This window comes from Schistocerca nitens, chromosome 3 (assembly GCF_023898315.1).
Source record: "Schistocerca nitens isolate TAMUIC-IGC-003100 chromosome 3, iqSchNite1.1, whole genome shotgun sequence".
NCBI lineage: Eukaryota > Metazoa > Arthropoda > Insecta > Orthoptera > Acrididae > Schistocerca > Schistocerca nitens.
The window spans coordinates 935,192,943-935,216,585 of record NC_064616.1 but is presented as its reverse complement, the minus strand read 5'-3'; the positions used below and the strand labels follow the sequence as shown (position 1 = coordinate 935,216,585).

At 41.7% G+C, this 23,643-nt stretch overlaps 1 protein-coding gene across 3 annotated transcripts in view; it reads right to left on the bottom strand.

Annotated features, from left to right (window-relative positions):
• The window catches only part of LOC126249007 (dihydropyrimidinase-like), a 224,264-nt gene that overhangs the window by 37,223 nt on the left and 163,398 nt on the right, over window positions 1-23,643 (bottom strand). For all 3 annotated transcript variants that reach the window (XM_049950595.1, XM_049950598.1, XM_049950596.1), the window contains exons 4-7: window positions 18,194-18,304; window positions 17,987-18,114; window positions 14,028-14,207; window positions 603-716 (exon numbers count right to left, since the gene is read on the bottom strand). In XM_049950595.1, coding sequence (XP_049806552.1) covers window positions 603-716; window positions 14,028-14,207; window positions 17,987-18,114; window positions 18,194-18,304 — 533 coding nt within the window. The remainder of the gene's footprint in view (window positions 1-602; window positions 717-14,027; window positions 14,208-17,986; window positions 18,115-18,193; window positions 18,305-23,643) is intronic.

The window sequence follows — 23,643 nt, the reverse complement described above, 5'->3', positions numbered from 1 at the left end:
CGTAGTCTACCACCTGCTTTACCCACAACTGAATCTATGTTATCATTCCATTTCGTATCTCTACAATGTGTTACACCACGTATTTGTACGAGTTGGCCGATTCCAACAGTGACTCATATTATAATCCTACTAGGATACTAATTTTTTTTATTCATTTTGTAAAGTGCAAATTTTACATTTCTGAACACTTAGAGCACGTTGCCAATCTCTGCACCACATTGAAATCTTATCAAGATCTGGCTGAATATTTATGCAGCTTCTCTCAGACAGTACTTCATCATAGACGACTGCATCATCTGCAAAAAGCCTGATTTTATCTTCAGTCAAGAATAAGATTTTCTTCTCAATATACTAAAAAGATCTATAACAAAATGTTCATTATGTATACAGTAAAATCACAGAAAAGCAGGCAATAACAAACACATGCTCTTATGAGATAGTTTTGATTGTATTTACACAAAATTATTTGTTTCACTTCACTAAATTCAAACTCAATAACAGCTAGTAAACACAACATTGTGCTGCTATTTGAAATATCATCTTGGTCTGAAATTGTGATCATGTATTATTTACATATATGACCTAACATACTATAAAAATACCTGGTTAGCAATGACGCATGCTCTGCCAACAGCTTCTGCTTCGACTGGTTCTGGCCTTGACAGCTGGTGCCCCTCAGGACCAGTAATGCCAGCAGCTAACAATTGTTGTGCTTTCTGTAATAATTGTGGTTTCCTGTTACTGAAGCCTCAGTTCTCCATGTATCACAACCCAAAAATACAACACTAACAGACACCTGCAGTCATTCGTAATACTCAAAATTATTCACAAATTTACATTTAGCACATGTCATGTTGGAATTAATTTTTTTCCACATAATATACTTGTGGGGGAAAAAACTACTGAGGACTGGGTAAAGAATCTGGTGTAAAATGCTTTACAAGGTCCTCACACAGGCAATATTTATTGCACAATACTGAGTACCATTTAATAATACTTACCATCTGGGAATGGTATTGACAGTTTGTGCAATATAGTGAAGGGGACTGCAGAGCGTTACAAATATTGACACTTGCTCAATACATTGTGCCATATATTGTACAGTGTACAGGTGATATTGTGCAATACACAGAAGTTCTTGCCAAAACTTTGTGATTTGGGGACATGCAAACAACAGATACAGTGACACCATACGAATATGAACACATCAGGAAAGACAGATGAAAGGAATTATCTGTGAAAGTGCATTCAGGAGAGTAGTTTGACTACAAATTTAATACTTATTCAATAATTAGCTGTAGAATCATTAGATAAAAGTGTATGGAAAGAATACTGTGACTGTGTCTGTTTTAGAAGCTTGAATTATTTATTGCAGAAATACGCAACAGCACTACCTACCGATACTCTACAATAATGTATCTTATTCTTTTCAGGTTTGCAGATAGCTTCCAGCCTTGTGGAAAGTGAAATCCAATAGTATATGAACAGTATCTTTTCTGTGTACAAAGCTGTAAAAGTTCACCCATTCAATGAAAGATACATCAGTCATCATTAAAAAATTCTGATAGTCATTTAGCTATGCTGCAAGTTCTCTTAGCATGTTATTATGGTCACTTATAAGATGCCTTCCAAGCCACTTTTTTCACCCCTTGCCACTTCCTCTCACTTTCCTTTTAGCAGAATACAACATTGCAGCTGCATTACATCTGAGTCTACATAAAGTGCTGACACATCACTATGAACGAAGAGTTCTAACCAACACATCCTGGACATATATATTGTGCAATAAAATTGTCGTGTTCTTCACCTCACACTTTCACGCAATATTTTGACACAGTATTATTGTACAATAAATACTGTGAGAGGGCCACTTTAGATGGATGCTGCTACTAGAATTTTATATCAGACGTATTTCCTACAATGCAAACAAAGAAAATGACAGGATGAAGATAATGATAAGGAGCTATACTGAAGAAAACTCAACAACTTTCACATGACAAGTTTAGAGAAATTAAGAAAAGCTGCACCAGCACAAAACAAAGGCAGGACTAGGTCCTAGGAGAAAACATTTAAAGAAAACAATTCTATGGCAGTACCGAGTGAGATGACACTGTGGTTAGAACACTGGACTCTCATTCGGGAGGACAACAGTTCAAACCTACATCCAACCATTTAGATTTTGGTTTCTTGTGATTTTCCTAAATCACTCCAGGCAAATGCCAGGTTCCTTTAAAAGTGCACGGCCAATTTCCTTCCCCATCCTAGATATCATCCGAGCTTGTTCTCTGTTTTTAATGACTTCGATGTCGACTGGATGTTAAATCCAATCAATCAATCTATCTATCTATGTATCTATTTATCTATCTATGTATCTATCTGTCTACCTACCTATCTATCTTTCTTCCTTCCTTCAGAAATAAGAGAAACCACAGTATGTCATTTGTTTAATAGTTCTAACTACCGAAAACATGCTTCCTAATCAAGTGAAATGACATTTGGAGTCAAATCATAGTGGTTTTCTAAACAAACCACAAGAATACTTTTCCAGCAAGTTAAAAGAAATTACAGGACAAAACACAGCTTTCTAATCAAACTGTTATTTCATCATGTAAAGTTGCTTACCATGTAGCAAAGAGCAGTAAAACTCTCACCACACCAGTACACCTTATTTTACCAGTTGTTCCAGATAGGGTATTATCAGGATACATGAGACAGCTGCCAAAGTGTTTTTGTCACACCACACTATTGTTCATCAAGTATTTGATATGACTGACAACATGAATTGTGAAGGTTGTGCACATGTGTGTTCATACATAGGTCATAGTATGACTGACTGTTAGGCTGATGGCACAAAGTTCATCTCATATTCATTAATGCACAAATCGCTAAGTTCCATACATTTCAGCCACTGTTAATCTTAACTTGTGGCCTGTTCTTATTAAAAGGTTCCTTTACACTACATAATGTCATTTGTAACTTCAGTTATTATGGTTTATTTGCCAGTAACATTTCTAGCTGTTGTAACAAATAATGTTATCGATTAATGTTTATTCATACTTTCGTATAGTACATTTTTTATGTGTCTTTTGCCTTTTATGGAACGACAACTTCAGTGACTTATGGTTTTAATGCCACTAATAGTCCAAACTATTGTAATGAACTATTTTCCATAATAATCTCAGTTAACATTTACTGGTTTTAAGTTTGTATTACTCTGCACACGCATGAACACAAGCACTAGCTGAGCTCGCTGTGTCGCTGCCCACAGCACCCAGTTATGACTCAGCTCCCACGGCTCACCTGTATGGCCCATTTGTGTGACCTAACAGCAGAACATTAGTAGAAGTGATGCAGTCTTATGACTATGTACTGTAGTACTAACATTTTAAGTTTGACAAGGCCAATACCTGGCATGCTTTAATTTTATTTTATATTGTGACATTTCTGAAGAAGGCTACATTATTATAGCCGAAACCTAGGTAAAGTTTCTTTGCTTATGCAACTGAAGGCTGAAATTTAATATAATTTCTTCAAACTCTATATTGAAATCGAAGTGCATTTCATCATTACTGCTTCAGTGAAGGAGAAGCATCCGCAAGTAGTTAACACGGCCTCATTAGTTTTTACACCTTCTGCAACAGCCTATTTATGCGAGGTAATTTAAATCAGCATTGGCTGTTATCTACACGAAACATATATTATGACCGAACATGGAGAAAGATGAGGATCGCAATTTTCAGTCTTGTGTGGAGATTTGAAGAATTGGTAATGAAGAGGCAGATTGCATGTATGGCTCTCGGGCGAGACGTCGGATGTTATAGTGAAAACTCCACAATATTATGTCAGCGCAACTGGCCGACATCTTCAGGTGCGACGAACACACTGCTAAGGCAGCACCAGAGCCCCCTATTTATGCCAGTTGTAGGCAGGAAGTGCGCATGCGTGGAGGCGCCAAATTCGATGGCCAATAGCGACGATATCAACTGATAGCTGGAAGGACAGTAACGCCACCTACAGGATGAAGGACCAAATACTTCGGCGCACGCGCGGAGGCTGCCACCGCTGCTCTGCACTGCCATCGGCAGCCCCAGCGACCTCTGTCGGAAGCCGCAAGGGCGGAGGCTGCCGCTGTTACTCTGCGCTGCCATCGGCCGCCCCAGCAACCTCTGTCGGAAGCCGCAAGCAAAACTGCGCGTCCATGTAGGCGCCTTGATTATCCTCCCGTTGTCAACAGAATATTTATGTTGCTGGCGAATCGTCGTCCGTCTTATGACCAATAGTATTCCTCTCTGCTCGAAGCGACTTCAATATGGCCAGTGCAGGATCCCATGCTGAACTAAGCTGAAAAGCCTGTGTCTCTGTTTACAAGATTCGTCGAGCTACGTATTTCCACTGCTTCCTTAATAACACTGTCCCAGTACGAACTCGTCGATGCGAGAATTTTTCTATGTTGATAATTCATAGAATGTCCTGTACTGAGACAATGCTCGGCCACTGCAGACTTTTCTGGTTGCTCCAGACGAATGTAGCGTCGGTGTTCAGTGCATCTCTCTTCCACAGTGCGACAAGTTTGTCCTATGTACAACATGCCGCAGCTACAAGGAATCTCGTAAACACCGGGGCTTCTTAGGCCAAGGCTGTCCTTAGATGAGCCCAAGAGAGCTCTGAGTTTTGCTGGTGGACGAAAAACACATTTAACTTTATGCCTCTTCAATAGTCTTCCTATTTTTGAAGAGACACCGCCGATGTATGGCAAGATGACCATTCCCCTTTGTTCTTCGCCTTCTTCCACTTCCTCACGTTGGGTAACCCGCTTTGGTTGTAAGGCATGGCGAATCTCCCGTTCAGAATATCCATTTTGTTGGAAAATGGTACGCAGATGGAGTAGCTCATTGGATAAGCTGTCCGAGTCTGATATGGCTCGTGCTCTGTGGACCAACGTCCTCAGTACGCCACTTCGTTGCGAAGGATGGTGACAGCTGGTGGCCTGTAAGTATAAGTCCGTGTGCGTTGGTTTACGGTACACTGTGTGACCTAATGTGCCATCTTCTTTTCTCCGTACCAACACGTCCAGGAATGGAAGTTCGCCGTTTTTCTCCATCTCCATCGTGAACTTGATGTTGGGATGAAGCGAGTTAAGATGCTCAAGAAAAACATTCAGCGATGCAATGCCGTGAGGCCAGATAACAAAGGTGTCGTCCACATATTGCCAAAAACACGTAGGTTTCAAATCCGACGCCTGCAGCGCTTTCTCCTCGAAGTCTTCCATGAAAAGATTAGCCACAATGGGTGACAGGGGACTACCCATTGTGACGCCGTCAGTCTGTTCAAAGTATTGTCCATTAAATAAAAAGTATGTCGAGGTGAGCACATGTTGGAATAAGTCTAAAAATTCCCCATCCAGCTTCTCGCTAATGAGCAACTTCGATTCCTGCAATGGTACTCGAGTAAAAAGTGAGACTACGTCAAAACTCACGAGTATATCTGATGGTGCGAGTCGTAAGTTCTTGAGCCGACGAATAAAGTCTTGTGAGTTACGGATGTGATGCTCACACTTTCCTACTAAAGGGCTCAATTGTGCTGCCAGATGTTTCGCGAGATTATACGTTGGTGCCCCGATATTACTCACAATAGGCTGCAGTGGCACATTATCCTTGTGAATTTTGGGCAATCCGTATAGCCTGGGAGGTACGGGCGCCTGTGTACGTAGTCTCTTAGCAACCACATCGGAGATCGTGCTGTTTTTCAGGAGCTCCAAAGTTTTTCGCTGAATTTTTGCTGTGGGGTCCTTATTTAGTGTGCGATATGCAGAGTCGTCCAGAAGCTGGTGCATCTTGCTCAGATACATCGACGTGGAGAGGATAACAGTCGCATTTCCCTTATCCGCCGGCAAAATCACAATATCAGGATCTTCTCGTAGGGATCAAACCACTGACCTCTCTGCAGCTGTCAGATTGTTCCTAGGCACTTGAGCCCATGTCAGAGTACGGCAAGTCTACCGCCGGATCTCCTCGGCAGATTCCCTGGGAAGTTTTAGGATGCCTAGTTCGACGGAGCTAATGATGTCCAGAACAGGTGGTGTCCTCGGAATGGGTGTGAAGTTCAATCCTTTCTCCAGGACCGATACCGCCGCGTCAGGCAAAGGTTTGTCCGCCAGATTGTATACAGTTCGTCTATGAACTTCGTTGTTCTCTTCTTGTGGTAAACGGTCCCTGAAGCGATGAAACTTATCAATTTGACGTGCTGCGTCTTGTTGTTGTTTCCAGTCTGAGAACGCCCAAGTAGCGCTGTCAACCCACGTCCAAGAATCAGCGGACAGTCTTGACAATATCTTCAAATGAACTGCCAAGAGCTCTCTGGATACGAAGTCCAGTTCTTGTCGAGTATGGTGAATCCTTTCTCTTACCAGTGCGTGGCTTGCTCGATTTTTTATCCTTTTAGCGGCTGCAGAGGTTATGAAGTGCGTCACCTTAGCGAACGTCGGAATAACTCGATGATCTCGGCATCTTAATAAAAACGTAAGGGCACATAGCAGTCTGCTCTTCTTATTCCGTAGTTTATCAAAACTGTTAACTACTTTTACAGTTACAGTTACAGTTACAGTTAACAGTTTTGTCTCTTCAAAAATAGGAAGACTATTGAAGAGGCATAAAGTTAAATGTGTTTTCCGTCCGCCAGCAAAACTCAGAGCTCTCTTGGGCTCATCTAAGGACAGCCTTGGCCTAAGAAGCCCGGTGTTTATGAGATTCCTTGTAGCTGCGGCATGTCGTACATCGGACAAACTTGTCGCACTGTGGAAGAGAGATGCACTGAACACCGACGCTACACTCGTCTGGAGCAACCAGAAAAGTCTGCAGTGGCCGAGCATTGTCTCAGTACAGGACATTCTATGAATTATCAACATACAAAAATTCTCGCATCGACGAGTTCGTACTGGGACAGTGTTATTAAGGAAGCAGTGGAAATACGTAGCTCGACGAATCTTGTAAACAGAGACACGGGCTTTTCAGCTTAGTTCAGCATGGGATCCTGCACTGGCCATATTGAAGTCGCTTCGAGCAGAGAGGAATACTATTGGTCATAAGACGGACGACGATTCGCCAGCAACATAAATATTCTGTTGACAACGGGAGGATAATCAAGGCGCCTACGTGGACGCGCAGTTTTGCTTGCAGTTTCCGACAGAGGTCGCTGGGGCAGCCGATGGCAGCGCAGAGCAGCGGTGGCAGCCTCCGCGCGTGCGCCGAAGTATTTGGTCCTTCATCCTGTAGGTGGCGTTACTGTCCTTCCAGCTATCAGTTGATATCGTCGCTATTGGCCATCGAATTTGGCGCCTCCACGCATGCGCACTTCCTGCCTAAAACTGGCATAAATAGGGGGCTCTGGTTCTGCCTTAGCAGTGTGTTCGTCGCACCTGAAGATGTCGGCCAGTTGCGCTGACGAAATATTGTGGAGTTTTCACTATAACATCCGACGTCTCGCCCGAGAACCATACATGCAACATGTCCGTCGGGAAAGCCTCAAGCAACACAAGAGGCATATTACATAATAACATTAAAGGTGAGTAAAATGTGATACGTTAACAGTTAATAAAGAAATAATCTCTCTCTCTCTCTCTCTCTCTCTCTCTCTCTCTATCTTTCCCCCCCCCCCCTCTGCCCCCCCTCCAAATAACTTGAGTTTATTTCCCCCCTGTTCAAGTCGGACCCCACATGTAAAAGGAGCCATGGGTGTCCATGTTCAGGTCAAGGGAGCTGTTTGCACAGAAGGTTTGATAACAAATGCTCTAAGGTGTAATGTTTAACAGTGTGGACTCCTAGTTTGCTTCTCAGTGATCGCTCCAAATTTATCTGGAACATAGTAATATGGAGCTGTCCACAGCCTAATGAGGGGAAACAAAGAGCTGCTTGCATCAAAACACAGTATGCTCAACATGTAAGTAGCTGGAATGTCATTAAATAAGAAGACATGAACTAGACTCTGGCCACAAAACTCCAGATACAAATGATTATTCATCCTTATACTAACCACGGAACTCTTTCCATATGGACTACCTTTCACTACTGTTATGAAATTCTGGGGTAATGCATATTTAACTTAAGCATGATGAATACTTGTTGGGTTTCTGGGTGAACTTCCTTGAATTCAACTGAGATTCTAATACAACTTGAAGATGGCCAATAGAGCTTTCAGATCAGGAATATTTGTAGGCTAGTCCAGTATATCCACCCAATTTTTGTCAAATCACTATGGGATGACCTTTATTTTGCGGATAGGAACATCACGGTGACACAGAAAAGGTTCAACTCCAAATTGCTGCCACCATAAAAACCATGTTGCTGTTTCAAGTGTTTTCTAAAGGCTTGCATTCATTTTACCATTAACCAAACTAATATAAATAAAAAAAGGCAGCTGCAGAATATCACACCAGCTACTCAGAATTTCACTGCCACAACTCACTCATGTAGAACACCAGATCAGTGTGTGATGACTCATCACTCCATAAATTGTTCTTCCACTGCTACAGAGACCATCAATAGCATTGGTGCCACACTCTTTTTCTAAGTGTCTTCTGAGCTGTGGTACGATCATGGAAAAAGTTGTGTCAGCTCTGAATAGAGATTTTCTGCTGATAGCCTCTGTATCTCAGCTGCAACAGAACCTCTCTAAAAGTCAACAAGAATACCCAGCAATTGGTTCGTGTGGTGTGGTTTAGAGTTTGTCAATCCACAGCAGCTAATTTCTTATGCCTAACAGAAAAATAACTGGTATCAATGCTTCCTTAACATTCTCATTTCACAGCAACATCTTCAACAGTAGGCATAAACACACATTGCTGCTCTGATGCAAAGCCCAAATTTGTGGAACCCTAGAGTCAATATCCCACTCACATTAACTATCCCCTTCATTAACTATCCTACTCTGACAGAATGTGTATGATGTTGACACATTGTATTTCTATACCCTCCAATGTACCGTGCATGTTCAGTGGTATGTCTGAAGACATTTAGCTCCTTGGCATACCCAACAGGAAAAAGAAGTGTTTTAGGTCTCGCTCTCTATACACAAAGGCAGTCACCTTCTCTATTGAAGAGGCAAGATTGGGCATCCCAAATCGAGTTTTTGGCAGGCATGGCAGCTGTGTGTGAAGCCAGTAAATCCTATCCCTTGTCAGAAAGTCTGAGGGCAAATGTCTGGCACCCTAAAGCTTTTCCCTTACCTAGGGTATGGCAATCCCAATAGAGGAGTCCCTGGTTGTTCAGATGGGGGGGAGGGGGGGGGGGCGTCAGGTTGACAACCCTACACCACTAAAATTTAATAAAGTTAAAAATTCAATCAATCAGTCTCAGAAATCAGATAGATTTAACTGGAAGATGAACATGGCAAGTAAAATGGGTACATAATTTGATCATGGCTACCTGATACATCTGAAGCCTCAACCGTCCAGAGGCCATTATGGCAGTAGCATCAGAGATAACATCACAACACAGATATAGCAGCACTGCAGGAAACTGGATAGATAGGTGGAGGGGTATGTGAAGCAAAAAGGAAAACTACACACATCAAAAAACATTTTGCATCACCTCGGTCTCTAGAGTTCCAGAACCTGTACAGAAAATTGGAACAGAGATCAACATAAACATCATTTCTGCCCTTTTCATTGCTCATGAAAACCACCCACTGCATGTTGTACCACCATACAGCGAGACCTTCAGAGGTGGTGGTCCAGATAGCTGTACACACTGGTACCTGTAATACCCAGCAGCACATTCTCTTGCACTGTATTCCTCCTGGCATACTATCTACAAGTTCATCAAGGCACTGTTGGTCCAGACTGTCCCACTCCTCAATGGCGATTCGGCATAGGTCCCTCAGAGTGGTTGGTGGGTCACGTCGTCAATGAACAGCCCTTTTCAATCTATCCCAGCCATGCTCGATAGGGTTCATGTCTGGAGAACTAGCTGGCCACTCTAGCCGAGCAATGTCATTATTCTGAAGGAAGTCATTCACAAAATGTGCATGATGGGGGCACGAATTGTCATCCATGAAAATTAATGCCTTGCCAGTATGCAGCCGATATGGCTGCACTATCGGTCGGAGGATGGCATTCACATATCGTACAGCTGTTACGGCACCTTTCGTGACCACCGGAGGCATACGTTGGCCCTACATAATGCCACCCCAAAACAGCAGGGAACCTACACCTTGTTGTACTCACTGGACAGTGTGTCTAAGGTGTTCAGTCTGACCAGGTTGCCTCCAAACACATCTCTGATGATTGTCTGGTTGAAAGCATATGCGACACTCATTGGTGAAGAGAACGTGATGCCAATCCTGAGCGGTCCATTCGGCACGTTGTTGTGTCAATCTGTACCGTGCTACATTGTGTCGTGATTGCAAATATGGACCTCGCCATGGACGTTGGGACTGAAGTTGCGCGTCATGCAGCCTATTGCGCACAGTTTGAGTCGTAACATGTCGTCCTGTGACTGCACGAAAAGCATTATTCAACATGGTGGTGTTGCTGTCAGGGTTCCTCTGAGCCATATTCCGTAGGTAGCAGTCATCCACTGCAGTAGTAGCCCCTAGGCGACCTGAGCAAGGCATGTCATCGACAATTGATGTCTCTCTGTATCTCCTCCATGTCTGAACAACATCGCTATGATTGACTCCAACATGCCTGGACACTTCCCTTGTTAAGAGCCCTTCCTGGCACAAAGTAACAATGCAGACGTGATCAAACTGTGGTATTGACCGTCTAGGTATGGTTTAACTACAGACAACACGAGCTGTGTACCTCGTTCCTGGTGAAATGGCTGGAACTGATTTACTGTAGGACCCCCTCCATTTAATAGGTGCTGCTCATGCATGGTTGTTTACATTTTTGGGCAGGTTTAGTGACATCTCTGAACAGTCAAAGGAACTGTGTCTGTGATACAATACCCACAGTCAACGTCAATCTTCCAGAGTTCAGGAAACCGGGGTGATGCAAAACTTTCTGATGTGTGTATGATTTTTTATGGAGGAGGATCTGAGACATGTTTTGCCATCAGTAAGAGCATGGAAAATGAAGTAAACGGGTTCAAAATGGTGAGCAAGCATTTGTCACAGACTACAATTACACTGAAAAGCTATGACACAACCTTCATCAATGTCCATGTCTTTACCAAATACAAGACAGATGATGAAAAAGAAGAGTTTTATTAAGAGCGATATCATGTTTATGAAGAAGTCCCAAAAAGAAACATACATGTACTTCTATGTGATTTTAACACCCAAAGTAGGAAAAGAAAATATAGCTCTTCTGATTGTAGTGAAATACAGCTTGGACAAACAAACCAATGTTAACAGTTTCAGGACGATTACATTTGCCACTACAAAGAACACAGTTTTCTCAACTATAGTCCCACATATGAAAATTCATCTAGGAATATTGTGCTAACTGAATTGGAAAACCATCTATCAGACAGATCATGTAATGTAGCACAGACAAATAGTGAGAGACAACTTAGTCCAAAGAGGAGCAGAGTGTGGGACCAAGAAAAGTTCGAGTTTTGAAAGAAAACAAAGAATGGAAACCAAAGGTTTGATGTGACAAAACTAAACAGTGAGGAAGAAGGCAAAGTGTTTGAATTAGAAATAAACAACTGTTTTTATGTGGTACAAAATGCAGATGAACATGTGGAGGAAGTGAGGCACACTTTTAAGATACCCATGTCAGACACTATGAATAAAGTGCTGGGTAGAAAGAAAAACACAGGGAAAAAGAAGATGGTTTAATGAGGAATGCACAGGCTGAATCAACCTTAAGAGTAATGGAAAGAATATTTGAGTGAGCTACTCAACTATCCTGATCCAGAACTACATTTCAGTGAAAACCAAGAAGAAACCAATGAAACAGAGATTAACATCACTGTGGAAGACACAATGAAAGCCAAATGGTAGGTGAAAAGCAATAAAGCCTAAGCTTACTCATCTGAATTCCGGGGGGGGGGGGGGGGGGGGGGGGGATTTTTGATAACAGTTTGGAGAAGATAATAAACTACTTTGCCAATATTGCTAGTAATAACCTCAATTCTCAATAACTGGTTTTGATAATCAAAGTTACAATCTTCAGCACTCAACGAACAGATTGTTGCATATTTCTTAAAATAGCAGCAAAAGCACTCTTTCCCCTGTTACGTACCTGCCAGTTCATGAGAAAGAGTACTTTTACTGCTATTTTATGATGTGAAGATGGCAACATTGATTACCAAAACCAACTCATTCAGATTATTTGGAAGATTGAAGCACTGCCAGACAGCTGCAAGACAACAGTCATTTGTCCAACACAAATGAAAAGAAACAACATGGATTGCTCTAACTGCCAAGGAATCAGTTTACTTAACATGATGTACAAGAGACTTTCTACAATTAAGTTAGAAAAGGTAAAACAATTTGCAGAAAATATCATGGAGAACATCATACTGGATTATGTTCAAACCGTTCAACCACTGACAATAGGTTCACTCTTACCCAAATTCTTAAGAAATATTGGAAAAAAGGGAAAAAATCCAGGTACTGTTCATAGATTTTCAAAAAGTATACAACAGTATGTGAGACATCCTCTATAAAACCTTGAAGGAGTTCCAAATCCCAAGTAAACTCACTGAAACGATTAGAGCATTTATGAGTGAATCGATAGTGATAGAAGTAACTGGACGAGCAGACACACAACCTTTCCCCATAAAAACTCAACTCAGACAGGGAGTTGCACTGTCATGTGTACTGTTTAACCTCAGGATGGAGAAAGTCTTAAGTGAGAGCAAACTTGGAGAGTGTGATGGGCTACAAATTGAGGGTGGTAGGTTTCAGACTTTTCTTACGCACATGACATAGCATTAGTGACCAAGGGTGAACAAGATCTTGGGGGGGGGGAGTATAAAAGGATCATCATACCATCAAGTATAGCAGGACTACTCACCAAATAAACAAAAAAAGTTAACATATGCAAGTAGACAGAACTAAATATGTACAAGAGCACTTCACAGCTAACGGGGACTAACTTAAGTTTGTTGATCAGTTCAAGTAGCTGGGAAGTTGGTACAATTGTTATAATCAAGAACCCATTGATGTAAATGAAAGAATTCCTACTTGTTCCAGATGTCTATATGCTCTCAGAAATATGTTCAAGTGTAAAGCCACAACACATGCTGTGAAAATGAAGATCTGCGATGCTGTTATACACCCCATTGTCCTGCATGGTTCAGAAAGCTACAAAAGGGAGCTGCAAACACTTCTACAATTTAAAAGACAGGTGTTGAGAAGAATCTGGGGCCCAGTGAGAAAAAGAGATGCTTACAGAACAAGAAAGAATAACGACATTTGAGAGATCATGAACCAGCCCAATACTTTACAGTATCAAAAGACCAAATGACTCCAATGGGCAGGTCCTTAATCTGTATGCCAGAGACCCAACTTCCTGAGCAAGCAATCATTGATCACGCTATAACAAAAAGACCCCTGGGTAGGCCGACAAACAAATGGAAGACAACATAAAGAAAGATGCAGAAGCTTAGAGCGTAGTCAATTGGAATGAAACAGCAACAGATAGAATGCAGAGGAGACTGATTGTTGACACAGCACATGGTCTCTGGGACCAGCAACCACTGGATAAGTAACTAACTAAATAATTATAGAAAATTGTTTCAAATAATCAGTTTGTTTCACTCACAAACAATCTATGCTACAGCTACACTTTAATTACACGAAGTTCACATATTTCAGTTTGTAAGGTCGTTACATCAAAATGTTAAGTCACAGCTTTCTCTCCTACATCATACAGTGATTATTTCATTATGAAAGCCCTGCGTGTCAGCATAAATTCACTAGTATCTGTACAGTTCATTAATAAGCATTGTACAAATTAAAACATTTATCAAACTTTGTGTGTCAGCAGACACTGTTACATACATAAGTTTTCATTACCACAGTAAAACAAGGAGAAATGTACATGTAAAATACAATGTAGGCAGTAAGTTAATTACCTTAGCTATGATGGAACCATTTTCAGCATGAACCAATGCTACTGCTCCAAGCTCTTTACACCTTTCAAATACTTCAAATAATTCAGAATCACCCAGCATGAAAACATCTTTGTAAGCCATAAATGTTTTGAAGGAGTTTACTCCATGGTGTTTACAAAGAATTTCCATTTCTTCTCGAACCTGGAATACATAAACACACACATTTATGCAACTGACAACCCAGTATATTCAGCATTTTATCAGTATAAATGTTAAATATTACTGTTATTTCGAGAAGTAAGTTTCCCCCATGTAATGTGCTACAGAAATGCGATGAACTTTAAGAAAGTCAGTATTGTCAAGAAGCCTATTATTCAGTATTTCTATTACATCAACACACGACTTTTTAAATGAAATGCATGTGTTCTATATCTTAACCATCATATGTTAATGAACACCATATTGGTTCTATGAGTCCTATAACAGGTTGTGATTTAGGATCATAAAGGGTGATGAGTGCTACCAGTATCAGCTACTTAACACACATTTATTCCCAGTGACATGTGCTACAAGCAACATTTACTATAATATTTCTCACACTTAAGATGTTACAAAGCTTCAAGTACTGTGTACATATTGTAAGTGAATGTGCTCAATTGCAAGTAAGCAGCTGAAATTACATTTTGTGTGCATCAAAAAGTGCTACAATCCTTTATTAGCATATTTACTGATTCACAGTGACGCGTATGAGGTCTGTTCAAAAAATTATGGAAAATTCATAATTTCGCGCCTATGGTGCGTTGGAGCAAAATGCAGTTGGCATCGTTGCACACCCCTGTGTTTGATGTGTAACTGTTGGAAGTTTCATTGTTGTATGTCTGTTAGTTACTGGTCAGTGCTGTTTTGAGTAGAACGTTGTGTTGCACAGTTTGCAAGTTAGAGGAGCAATGCGTCTGCATTAAATTTTGCACTAAACTCGAGAAAACCTTTACAGAGACACACCAAATGATGCAGGCAGTCTACAGCGATGAATGCTTAAGCTGTACTCGGTATTCTGAATGGTTCACACAGTTTAAAAACAGATGGAGTCCTTGTTCAGAAGCCCTTCAACATCTACCAAAGGTGCTAGTGTCAGGAATGTCAATGAAATTGTTCATGCCAATCAAAGACTTGACTGTCTGCAAGATCACAGAAGAACATAACATTTCAGTTGGATCATGTGATGAAATCCTGACACTATCCTGCAATGCATCATTTTGCCGCCAAGATCGTCCCATGGTTCATGAGTCAAGACCAAAAAGACCTTTGCCTCTGTGAAGAACTTTTGGATTACGCAAATCAGAACAAGATGTTTGGTAAGGGAATCCTAACTGGTGATAAGGCATGGGTCTACAGATTGTGAGTGTGTGTATCTCAAAGACTTGCTGACTATTGTCTTTGACTATGAAGGCTTAGTTCATCATGAATTCCTGCCACAGGGACCAACTGTTAAACAGTGGTACTACTGCACAAAAAAATGTAGTTGCTGTGCTGCCCCATCCTCCGTGCTCTCCAGACCTTTTTGTTATTTCCAAAGTTGGAAACCCTGTAGAAAGGATGAAGATTTGCAATGACAAGCAAGATAAAAAAAATTCACAGACCGCACTTCGCACAGTCAAGCAAAAGGTGTACCAAGACTGCTTCCGGAAGTGTAAACAACATTGGGAGCAGTGTATAAATTGTGGAGGAGAGTATTTTGAAGGATACCATGCACAATGAGTAAATGGTATGGGTACAAAAATTTTGTAGACAAATTCTGAATCTTTCTGAACAGACCTCGTACATGTTCTTTTAACACGGTAGATATCAAGAGGCACATTGCACTTCTTTGAGGAAATAACAGTGATTTTTGACACAAATAGGACTACTTAATGAAGTAACTTTAATAAATTGCAACATAGTGTACTATGTGAAAGGAAGACACTAGCGAAGCTTTTAATGGTGAGGCTTCAGATAAGAGAAGTGCACTAAGAAAATGTTTATAAGAATGAAATTCTCACTCTATAGCGGAGTGTGCGCTGATAGGAAACTTCCTGGCAGATTAAAACTGTGTGCCGGACCTGCCAGGAAGTTTCATATCAGCGCACACTCTGCTATAGGGTGAAAATTTCATTCTAAAAACAACCCCCAGGCTGTGGCTAAGGCATGTCTCCACAATATCCTTTCTTCCAGGGGTGCTAGATCCGCAAGGTTCGCAGGAGAGCTTCTGTGAAGTTTGGAAGGTAGGAGACAAGGTACTGGCGGAATTAAAGCTGTGAGGACGGGGCGTGAGTAGTTCAGTTGGTAGAGCACCTGCCCGTAAAAGGCAAAGGTCCCGAGTTCAAGTCTCGGTCCGGCACACAGTTTTAATCTGCCAGGAAGTTTTAAAATGTTTATAAGTCATAAATTGGAAACACTGCAACAAAAGTACATTTCTACATTGGAGACACTAAAGCTGATGATAAAAATCAACAATGATCAACAGCACACTGTGTAGCTGAGTAGTCCTTTAATTTTCTAAGTATAATAGAGTTGAGCAAAAAATTTGTGCTTTAAGGAGCATGCGAAATTGTGTTCCCCGACGGGACAAGATATAGCAAAAAAATGGTTCAAATGGCTCTGAGCACTATGGGACTCAACTGCTGAGGTCATTAGTCCCCTAGAACTTAGAACTAGTTAAACCTAACTAACCTAAGGACATCACACACATCCATGCCCGAGGCAGGATTCGAACCTGCGACCGTAGCGGTCTCGCGGTTCCGGACTGCAGCGCCAGAACCGCGCGGCCACTTCGGCCGGCAAGATATAGCAAATGAAGACAACATGGGAGGCAAAGGCACTCTCTTCCATTATACTTAGCAAAGAAAGAAGACACAACAAGCATATGAAGACAAGCAGGATGTAAAAAGTTAAGCAAAGACAGCAAGATAAGAATATGTCTGAAAATATGGTGAAATGAAAGTAAGCACAATTAAAGGAAAAATGTAATGGAGCAGAGTGGAGGACAAAAGATTAGGCAAAAATAAAAGCAATGGTAAAATACATAAAAAATGCTAATAGATGAAAGAATAAATAAATGGATAATGAAGGAACAAAATGGGAAAGGATAGATAGAGTGACAACAGCGTAGGGCCAGCCTATTTTAAGGTTAGTGAGATAATGGAAACAAACTAAACATTGGAGATCTTTGCTGCTTTAGTGTAGAAGAACTTGTCTAGAGGGGTAGAAATTCAGACAAAACAAAGAAAGGAAGAAACACTAGGGTAGGAAATCTGATATATTCTTTACAAGGTTATCATCCTTTTGTTTGCCTCAACTTGCAGAAACCACTGAAAAACTAAATCTGGATGGATAGGAAGGAATTTGAACTCTTCCCTTCCAGAATGCAACTCCAGTGATGTAACCACTGTGCAGAGAATAGATAATCTACACAGCTCCTGAAACAGTATATGAGAGTGGTTAATCAGTGAGTTCACCGACCTCATGTCTCAGTTTACCTTGGGAGATGTTTTTGACAATAGTCCTACATTTGTCAACAGACAATTGTCTTTACTGGTTGAAATTGCTAAGTAGAATGCTACGACGCATTATATAAAATGTTGTTCCACAGACTTCTCACTTGTTTGATCAAGTAAATGGTAATGGAAGCAATAGACTAGATGGTAGCTTCTGGATACACAGAACATGCCATTATTTGGGACAGTGATAAATACGTGAACAATGGTGAAAGCAGTTAGAAGAGATGCTATTCACAGGATGATATACAACTCCACAGAAGAAAGCCTACTAAGTTATTTGTGCAGCAGAACACCATTATGGGACGTTCAACATTATTATCTCATGAAAGATACTGCGCATTCTGGACCACAGTTGTTGGGATAGGTGATGATATGATGCAAAAGATACCACAATTATACACTATAACAGTATACAACAACGTGCTAAATGCAAAAAACACACACCTTGTCTGACCACCAGGTGACTCCAACATGTAGACCATAGTCACAACAGACTTTTTCATCTGCTGATTCTCTGTATTTCTGATATGTTTCAAGTAGTGACTGGCCTTTCTTGGGTAGAGCAAAATCAACTGTGAACACAAAGTTTTGTGTTAAAACAATTCACAACTTTAATTCCATCATTGCATAATGAACTGACAATTCACTTACTGATCATAGTAGTTCCTCCAGCTATAGCAGCCTTTGTCCCTCGGTAGAAATCATCAACAGACTTTGCACCCATAAACTCAATTTCTAAATGCGTGTGCGGATCAATACCTCCTGTAAAGTAATAAGAAGTACATATCGTTAATTTCCTTTATTTACCAGTAAAGCTCTACAAAGGTATAGACTTATTTGCAATAACCCCAGCATTTACATTTGTCCTCATGATTCATACAGCAGTCAGAAAATCAAATTTTCTTATTCTGTAAGATGGAGTTGCACATGAAACCAAATCTACATTAAGGAACTGGTACTTTTTATGAAATATAATAAACACAATGACACGGCATAATTTTGTGACCAAAGTCTCATCAAACAGAAATGTGAAAGTCCTGTTAAAATTTACCTATACATATTAATCCGCATGTATATTATGTAAAGCACTGGTGCACAACAGTACACCTCATAGAAATACCATCTTCTCCCCCACCCCTCCCCCCCCCACCCCCATCAACTTTCTATTCACATTAATGACTGCCAATATTAGAGTGAAAGCACATTGATTTCTCCATGTGTGTTTCACCATATTATATAATAATGCCTAACAAAATGTGGCATTCATAACTATGTATCAGGACTGGGAACCTGCAACCACCAATTGAGAGTAGACATATTTGTCATGGTTGACAAACAATGCCAAACATCTCATGTATTTGAAAAATCTTATCAGCTTACAAGGATGCTGACACCAAAGAGATTTAAAATGTTGCTACAGTCCAATATCTCAACTGGAACAGCCAAGCCCCCTGAAAAGCCTTTTAACTTGAGGACTGGCCACATCTTGATGCAACCTTGGGTGCTTATTAGATGCACAGGTGAATGTTGGCCAACTGTGGGAGGTGTGAGAAAATCACCAAGGCACTGGGGAATATGGAAACCATGAGCTGCCACCAACAATTTCAAGTATTAGCAGAAAAACTTACCACAAAACTGATGAATGCTGGTATCTTAGATGGTGCATTAAATGGGAGACCCTGTTTCCAAGTCATCTGGATTTGCGTGTCTGGTCTTCAATCACTAATGACCTTTGTGTGCTGATTTACTTGCTTACATAGCACACAGATGCCACTACTTTAAGGAAGCCCTCATTAATGGATTAAGTTGTTGGTAGACTGTCCTTATCGTATAACGACGACCGTCAGCTTCAAGTCACCTAATATACATCACAATGATATCCAGAGACCTACCAGAACTTGCTCAAGGTTAGCACACTTAATAGCTGAGATCAACATTGTCCAACCTGAATATGCAAGATTATAAGGCCACCATGAAACATTTTCATGCTGTACCCACAAAACATTTTCATGCTGTCCCACACTCTGAGGCAAACATAAGTTTCACTATCAGCCTACACCACAGGAGACCATATTTCCTTGCACCAGCTACTTTCTGTACTCCAACAGCTGTAAAATATATGCCACTATATACAACTGCATTCAGGGATCCATACTGAACAACTAATATCTCACTTATACCAAACACACCATAACATACTGGAGAAAAGTTAAATTTTGCGATCTGAAGTTTTCCCGGCATACTTCCAATTTGAACAGTTCTTGCGTATCCGACCGGGTACAGTCGTAATTTCTCCACAATATTTTGGCAGACATACACGCTGCCATCTTCAGGTGGTTCCTGATGAATGCTGCGCCATTCCTCTCGGCGCCCTATATATACTAGCCGTTACCCCCTCCACCATTCCTCTGAACTGAGGTCTGCAGTCTCCCTGCTGCTGCCGTCGGGGGCGGTCCTTGATCTCTGGGACCGCATCTTTGTCTCCAGGCTGAGTGCAGGGTTCCAAGCCTGACTAAGTTGAAGGCCACTGTCTTTATTAATTAGATCATCCTGTAGTCCGATTTCGATGGCCTCTTTAGTAACGCAGTCCCAGAAGTAGGAGGATTGACAGTATTTTTGTTTTTTCATAGTCCATAGTATGGCCAGTCTTTATACAATGGTCAGCCACAGCTGATTTAGTGGCCCGGCATAATTCGGAGTGGCGCTTGTGTTCGCGACACCTCTCTTCTACAGTGCGGACTGTCTCCCCAATGTATGATCAATGACGTAGAAATGTCAGTGCTCGAGAAAGGACTCAACTTCGCCCCGACATCTCTATCGATTGTGGACATTATAGGCAGTGTGGAGCAGGCCACCTACACACTGCCAGCCAATGAAGCAGAAGAAATACGTCGTGAAACGTGCCGTGTGCTCACCAGGGCCACACCACTGATACAGAACATCTCTAAGGAAGAGGGAGTGGCCATCCGCGAGTTACGCAGCGATCCTGAGTTGGTGGTCTTGCCTGCTGACAAAGACAATGCTACAGTACTGCTCCTGCAGTCAGAATATAAGAGAAACATGTACGAACTTCTAGATAACACAGCGTACAGAAGGATAGAAGGAGACCCGACAAGTCGCCTTCAAAGAAGAACCGTTGAACTTCTTCGCAGTACCTTTGATCGAAAAACTGTCACGAAACTTCGACCACGAGCGGCTACACTGCCACAACTGTATGGGCTACCAAAGGTCCACAAGGATGGGACACCTATGCGTCCAATAGTCAGCAACATAGGAGCAGCAACCTATGAACTGGCTCTGAGCACTATGGGACTTAACATCTATGGTCATCACCTATGAACTGGCCCAACACTTGATGGGTCTCCTTAGTCCACTCATGGGAAAATGCGAACACCACATCCGCAATTCCACCCACTTTGTGCAACATATACAAGAACTTCAGCTCTAGGATAGTGACTTGTTAGTGAGCTTCGACGTAGTGTCCCTCTTCACTAGGGTACCACTGAAAGACTCCATCAATCTGATAAGCAAGAAATTTGACAACAACCTAACAAGGCTCTTCGAGTTCGTGCTCACCTCAACATACTTCCTGGGCGATGGAAATCGTTATGAACAGACAGATGGCATCGCCATGGGATGCCCACTTTCACCGGTTGCAGCCAACTTTTTTATGGAGAAGTTCCAGGAGAAGGCACTAGAACAAGCCAAACAACAACCAACTTGTTTCTTCCGCTGCGTGGACGACACGTTCGTTGTTTGGCCACATGGACGGGACAGCTTATATGAATTTCTTGAACACTTCAAATCACTGCACCCCAACATACAGTTCACAATGGAGGTGGAAGAGGATGGTGCCCTACCGTTTCTTGACATCCTGGTGAAACGGAAACCTGACAGCAAGCTGGGACACAGTGTATATAGAAAACCTACACACACCGATTTGTACCTAAATGGCTTCAGTTGCCACCACAATTCTCAGCTTGAAGGCATTTTGTGCACATTTGTTCACAGGGCACGAACAATCTGCGACCAGGAGAGCCTTCCAGCAGAACTGCAGCACCTCAAAACAACATTTCGGAAAAATGGGTACAACCTGAAGCAAATAAGACATGCACTCAGACAGACTGCGGCAAGAGAACAAGAAGAAGAAGAAGAACACAAGTCATTGGCGTGCATTCCGTTTGTCGGAAACACCTCAAGAAAAATCGGTAGAATCCTGGGGAAACACAATGTGAAATGTGTATTCCAACCCCCTGCAAAACCTTGATTCTACTGGGTTCAGTTAAAGGTGACCTAGGCCTTCGAAAACCAGGTGTTTATCAAATTCCCTGTCAGTGCGGAAAATTACATCGGGGAGACAGTCTGCACTGTAAAAAAGAGGTGCCGCGAACACAAGCACCACACCGAATTACACCAGGCAACTAAATCAGCCGTAGCTGACCATTGTATAAAGACTGGCCATACTATGGACTATGAAAAAACAAAAACACTCTGTCAATCCTTCTACTTCTGGGACTGCGTTACTAAAGAGGCCATCGAAATCCGACTACAGGACGATCTAATTAATAAAGACAGCGGCCTTCAACGTAGTCAGGCTTGGAACCCTGCACTCAGCCTGGAGACGAAAATGCAGTCCCAGAGATCGAGGACTGCCCCCGACGGCTGCAGCAGGGAGACTGCAGACCCCAGTTCAGACACAGGCACCACTTCCCCCACCACCTCCAATAGCCGCCGCGTTGGCCGCACCGAAGACACCAGGAGAGGAATGGTGGAGGGGGTAACTGCTAGTATATATACGGTGCCGAGAGGAACAGCACAGCATTCATCAAAAAAAGTTTAATTTCATTGTTTAACACAGACAGCAAATTAAAATTGCACTTGCTTGTATTAATGGTTGTGGATCACTATTAGCTGTTTGTCATTTACACAACCTGCATATCTTTGCAAGAGAGGCACTCAGTAGCTCGGTATAGGCTTTTGTTGAAGTTTCGAGAACATACCTTCACCGAGGAGTCAAGCAGTATATTGCTCCTCCCTACGTATATCTCGTGAAGAGACCATGAGGATAAAATCAGAGAGATTAGAGCCCACACAGAGGCATGCCAACAATCTTTCTTTCCACGAACAATACGAGACTGGAATAGAAGGGAAAACCAATAGAGGTACTCAAGGTACCCTCCGCCACACCGCCACACACCGTCAGGTGGCTTGCGGAGTATGGATGTAGATGTAGATGATGATGATACACCATTAAATTTAATCACTGGTAGTAGTTCAGTGCTTATCTACAATTTTTGTGTAAAGTTAAGTTATAAATATCTACAATAATGACAACTATTTTTCAGTATTTTAACACAAAACATCAGTACTCTGTCTAGTTTGAATGACATAACTAATAATACTTTCATGCATCTAACACAACAAAGAGACTTACTTTTACAAAGCAATATAATTTTTGTGTGACCTACTCCACAGATACTGTATGGTTTATGAGCCTTAACATTCTGACATTTGGTTTGTTCCAGTCACTTGTCCTGCATGATCCTTCCTTCATACACATTCCCGAATATTTGACAATCGAATGAACAGTTTAATAAAGAAAAGAATTACTTTTGATTCCTTTGAATTAGTTGCTGGACTGCCTCACTAATATCTCCACAAGATGGGGAGCCAAGGCTGACAGCAGAGGTGAAAGCAAAACCCCAGATAGCACTGTTGAGTGCCCATCTGGGCAGGTGTCCAGGGGAGTGATGCTGAGGAAAGGACAGGAAGATCGTAAAGTGGTCACTAGCACAGAGGTCATCATGGACCCTCCAGTAGACAGATGGGAGAAGACAAAGATGCAAATGGAAAGGTCAATGGCCGAGAAAGTTCCATGTGCCACAATGATGTGTGTTGGGGTACAAGTATTCGAGAGGCAAAGGTCAAGTTGTGCTACTAAGATTTCTACATCTCGACCACTACTAGCGTTCATGGTTCCACCCCACAAAGGGTTCTGGCACTGAAATCACTCCAGATTAGGAAAGGTGGTGGGAGTGGAGAAATCAATGCAAACAATATATTCTGAGACACGTCACTATCAGAATGGAGGTAAACATTGC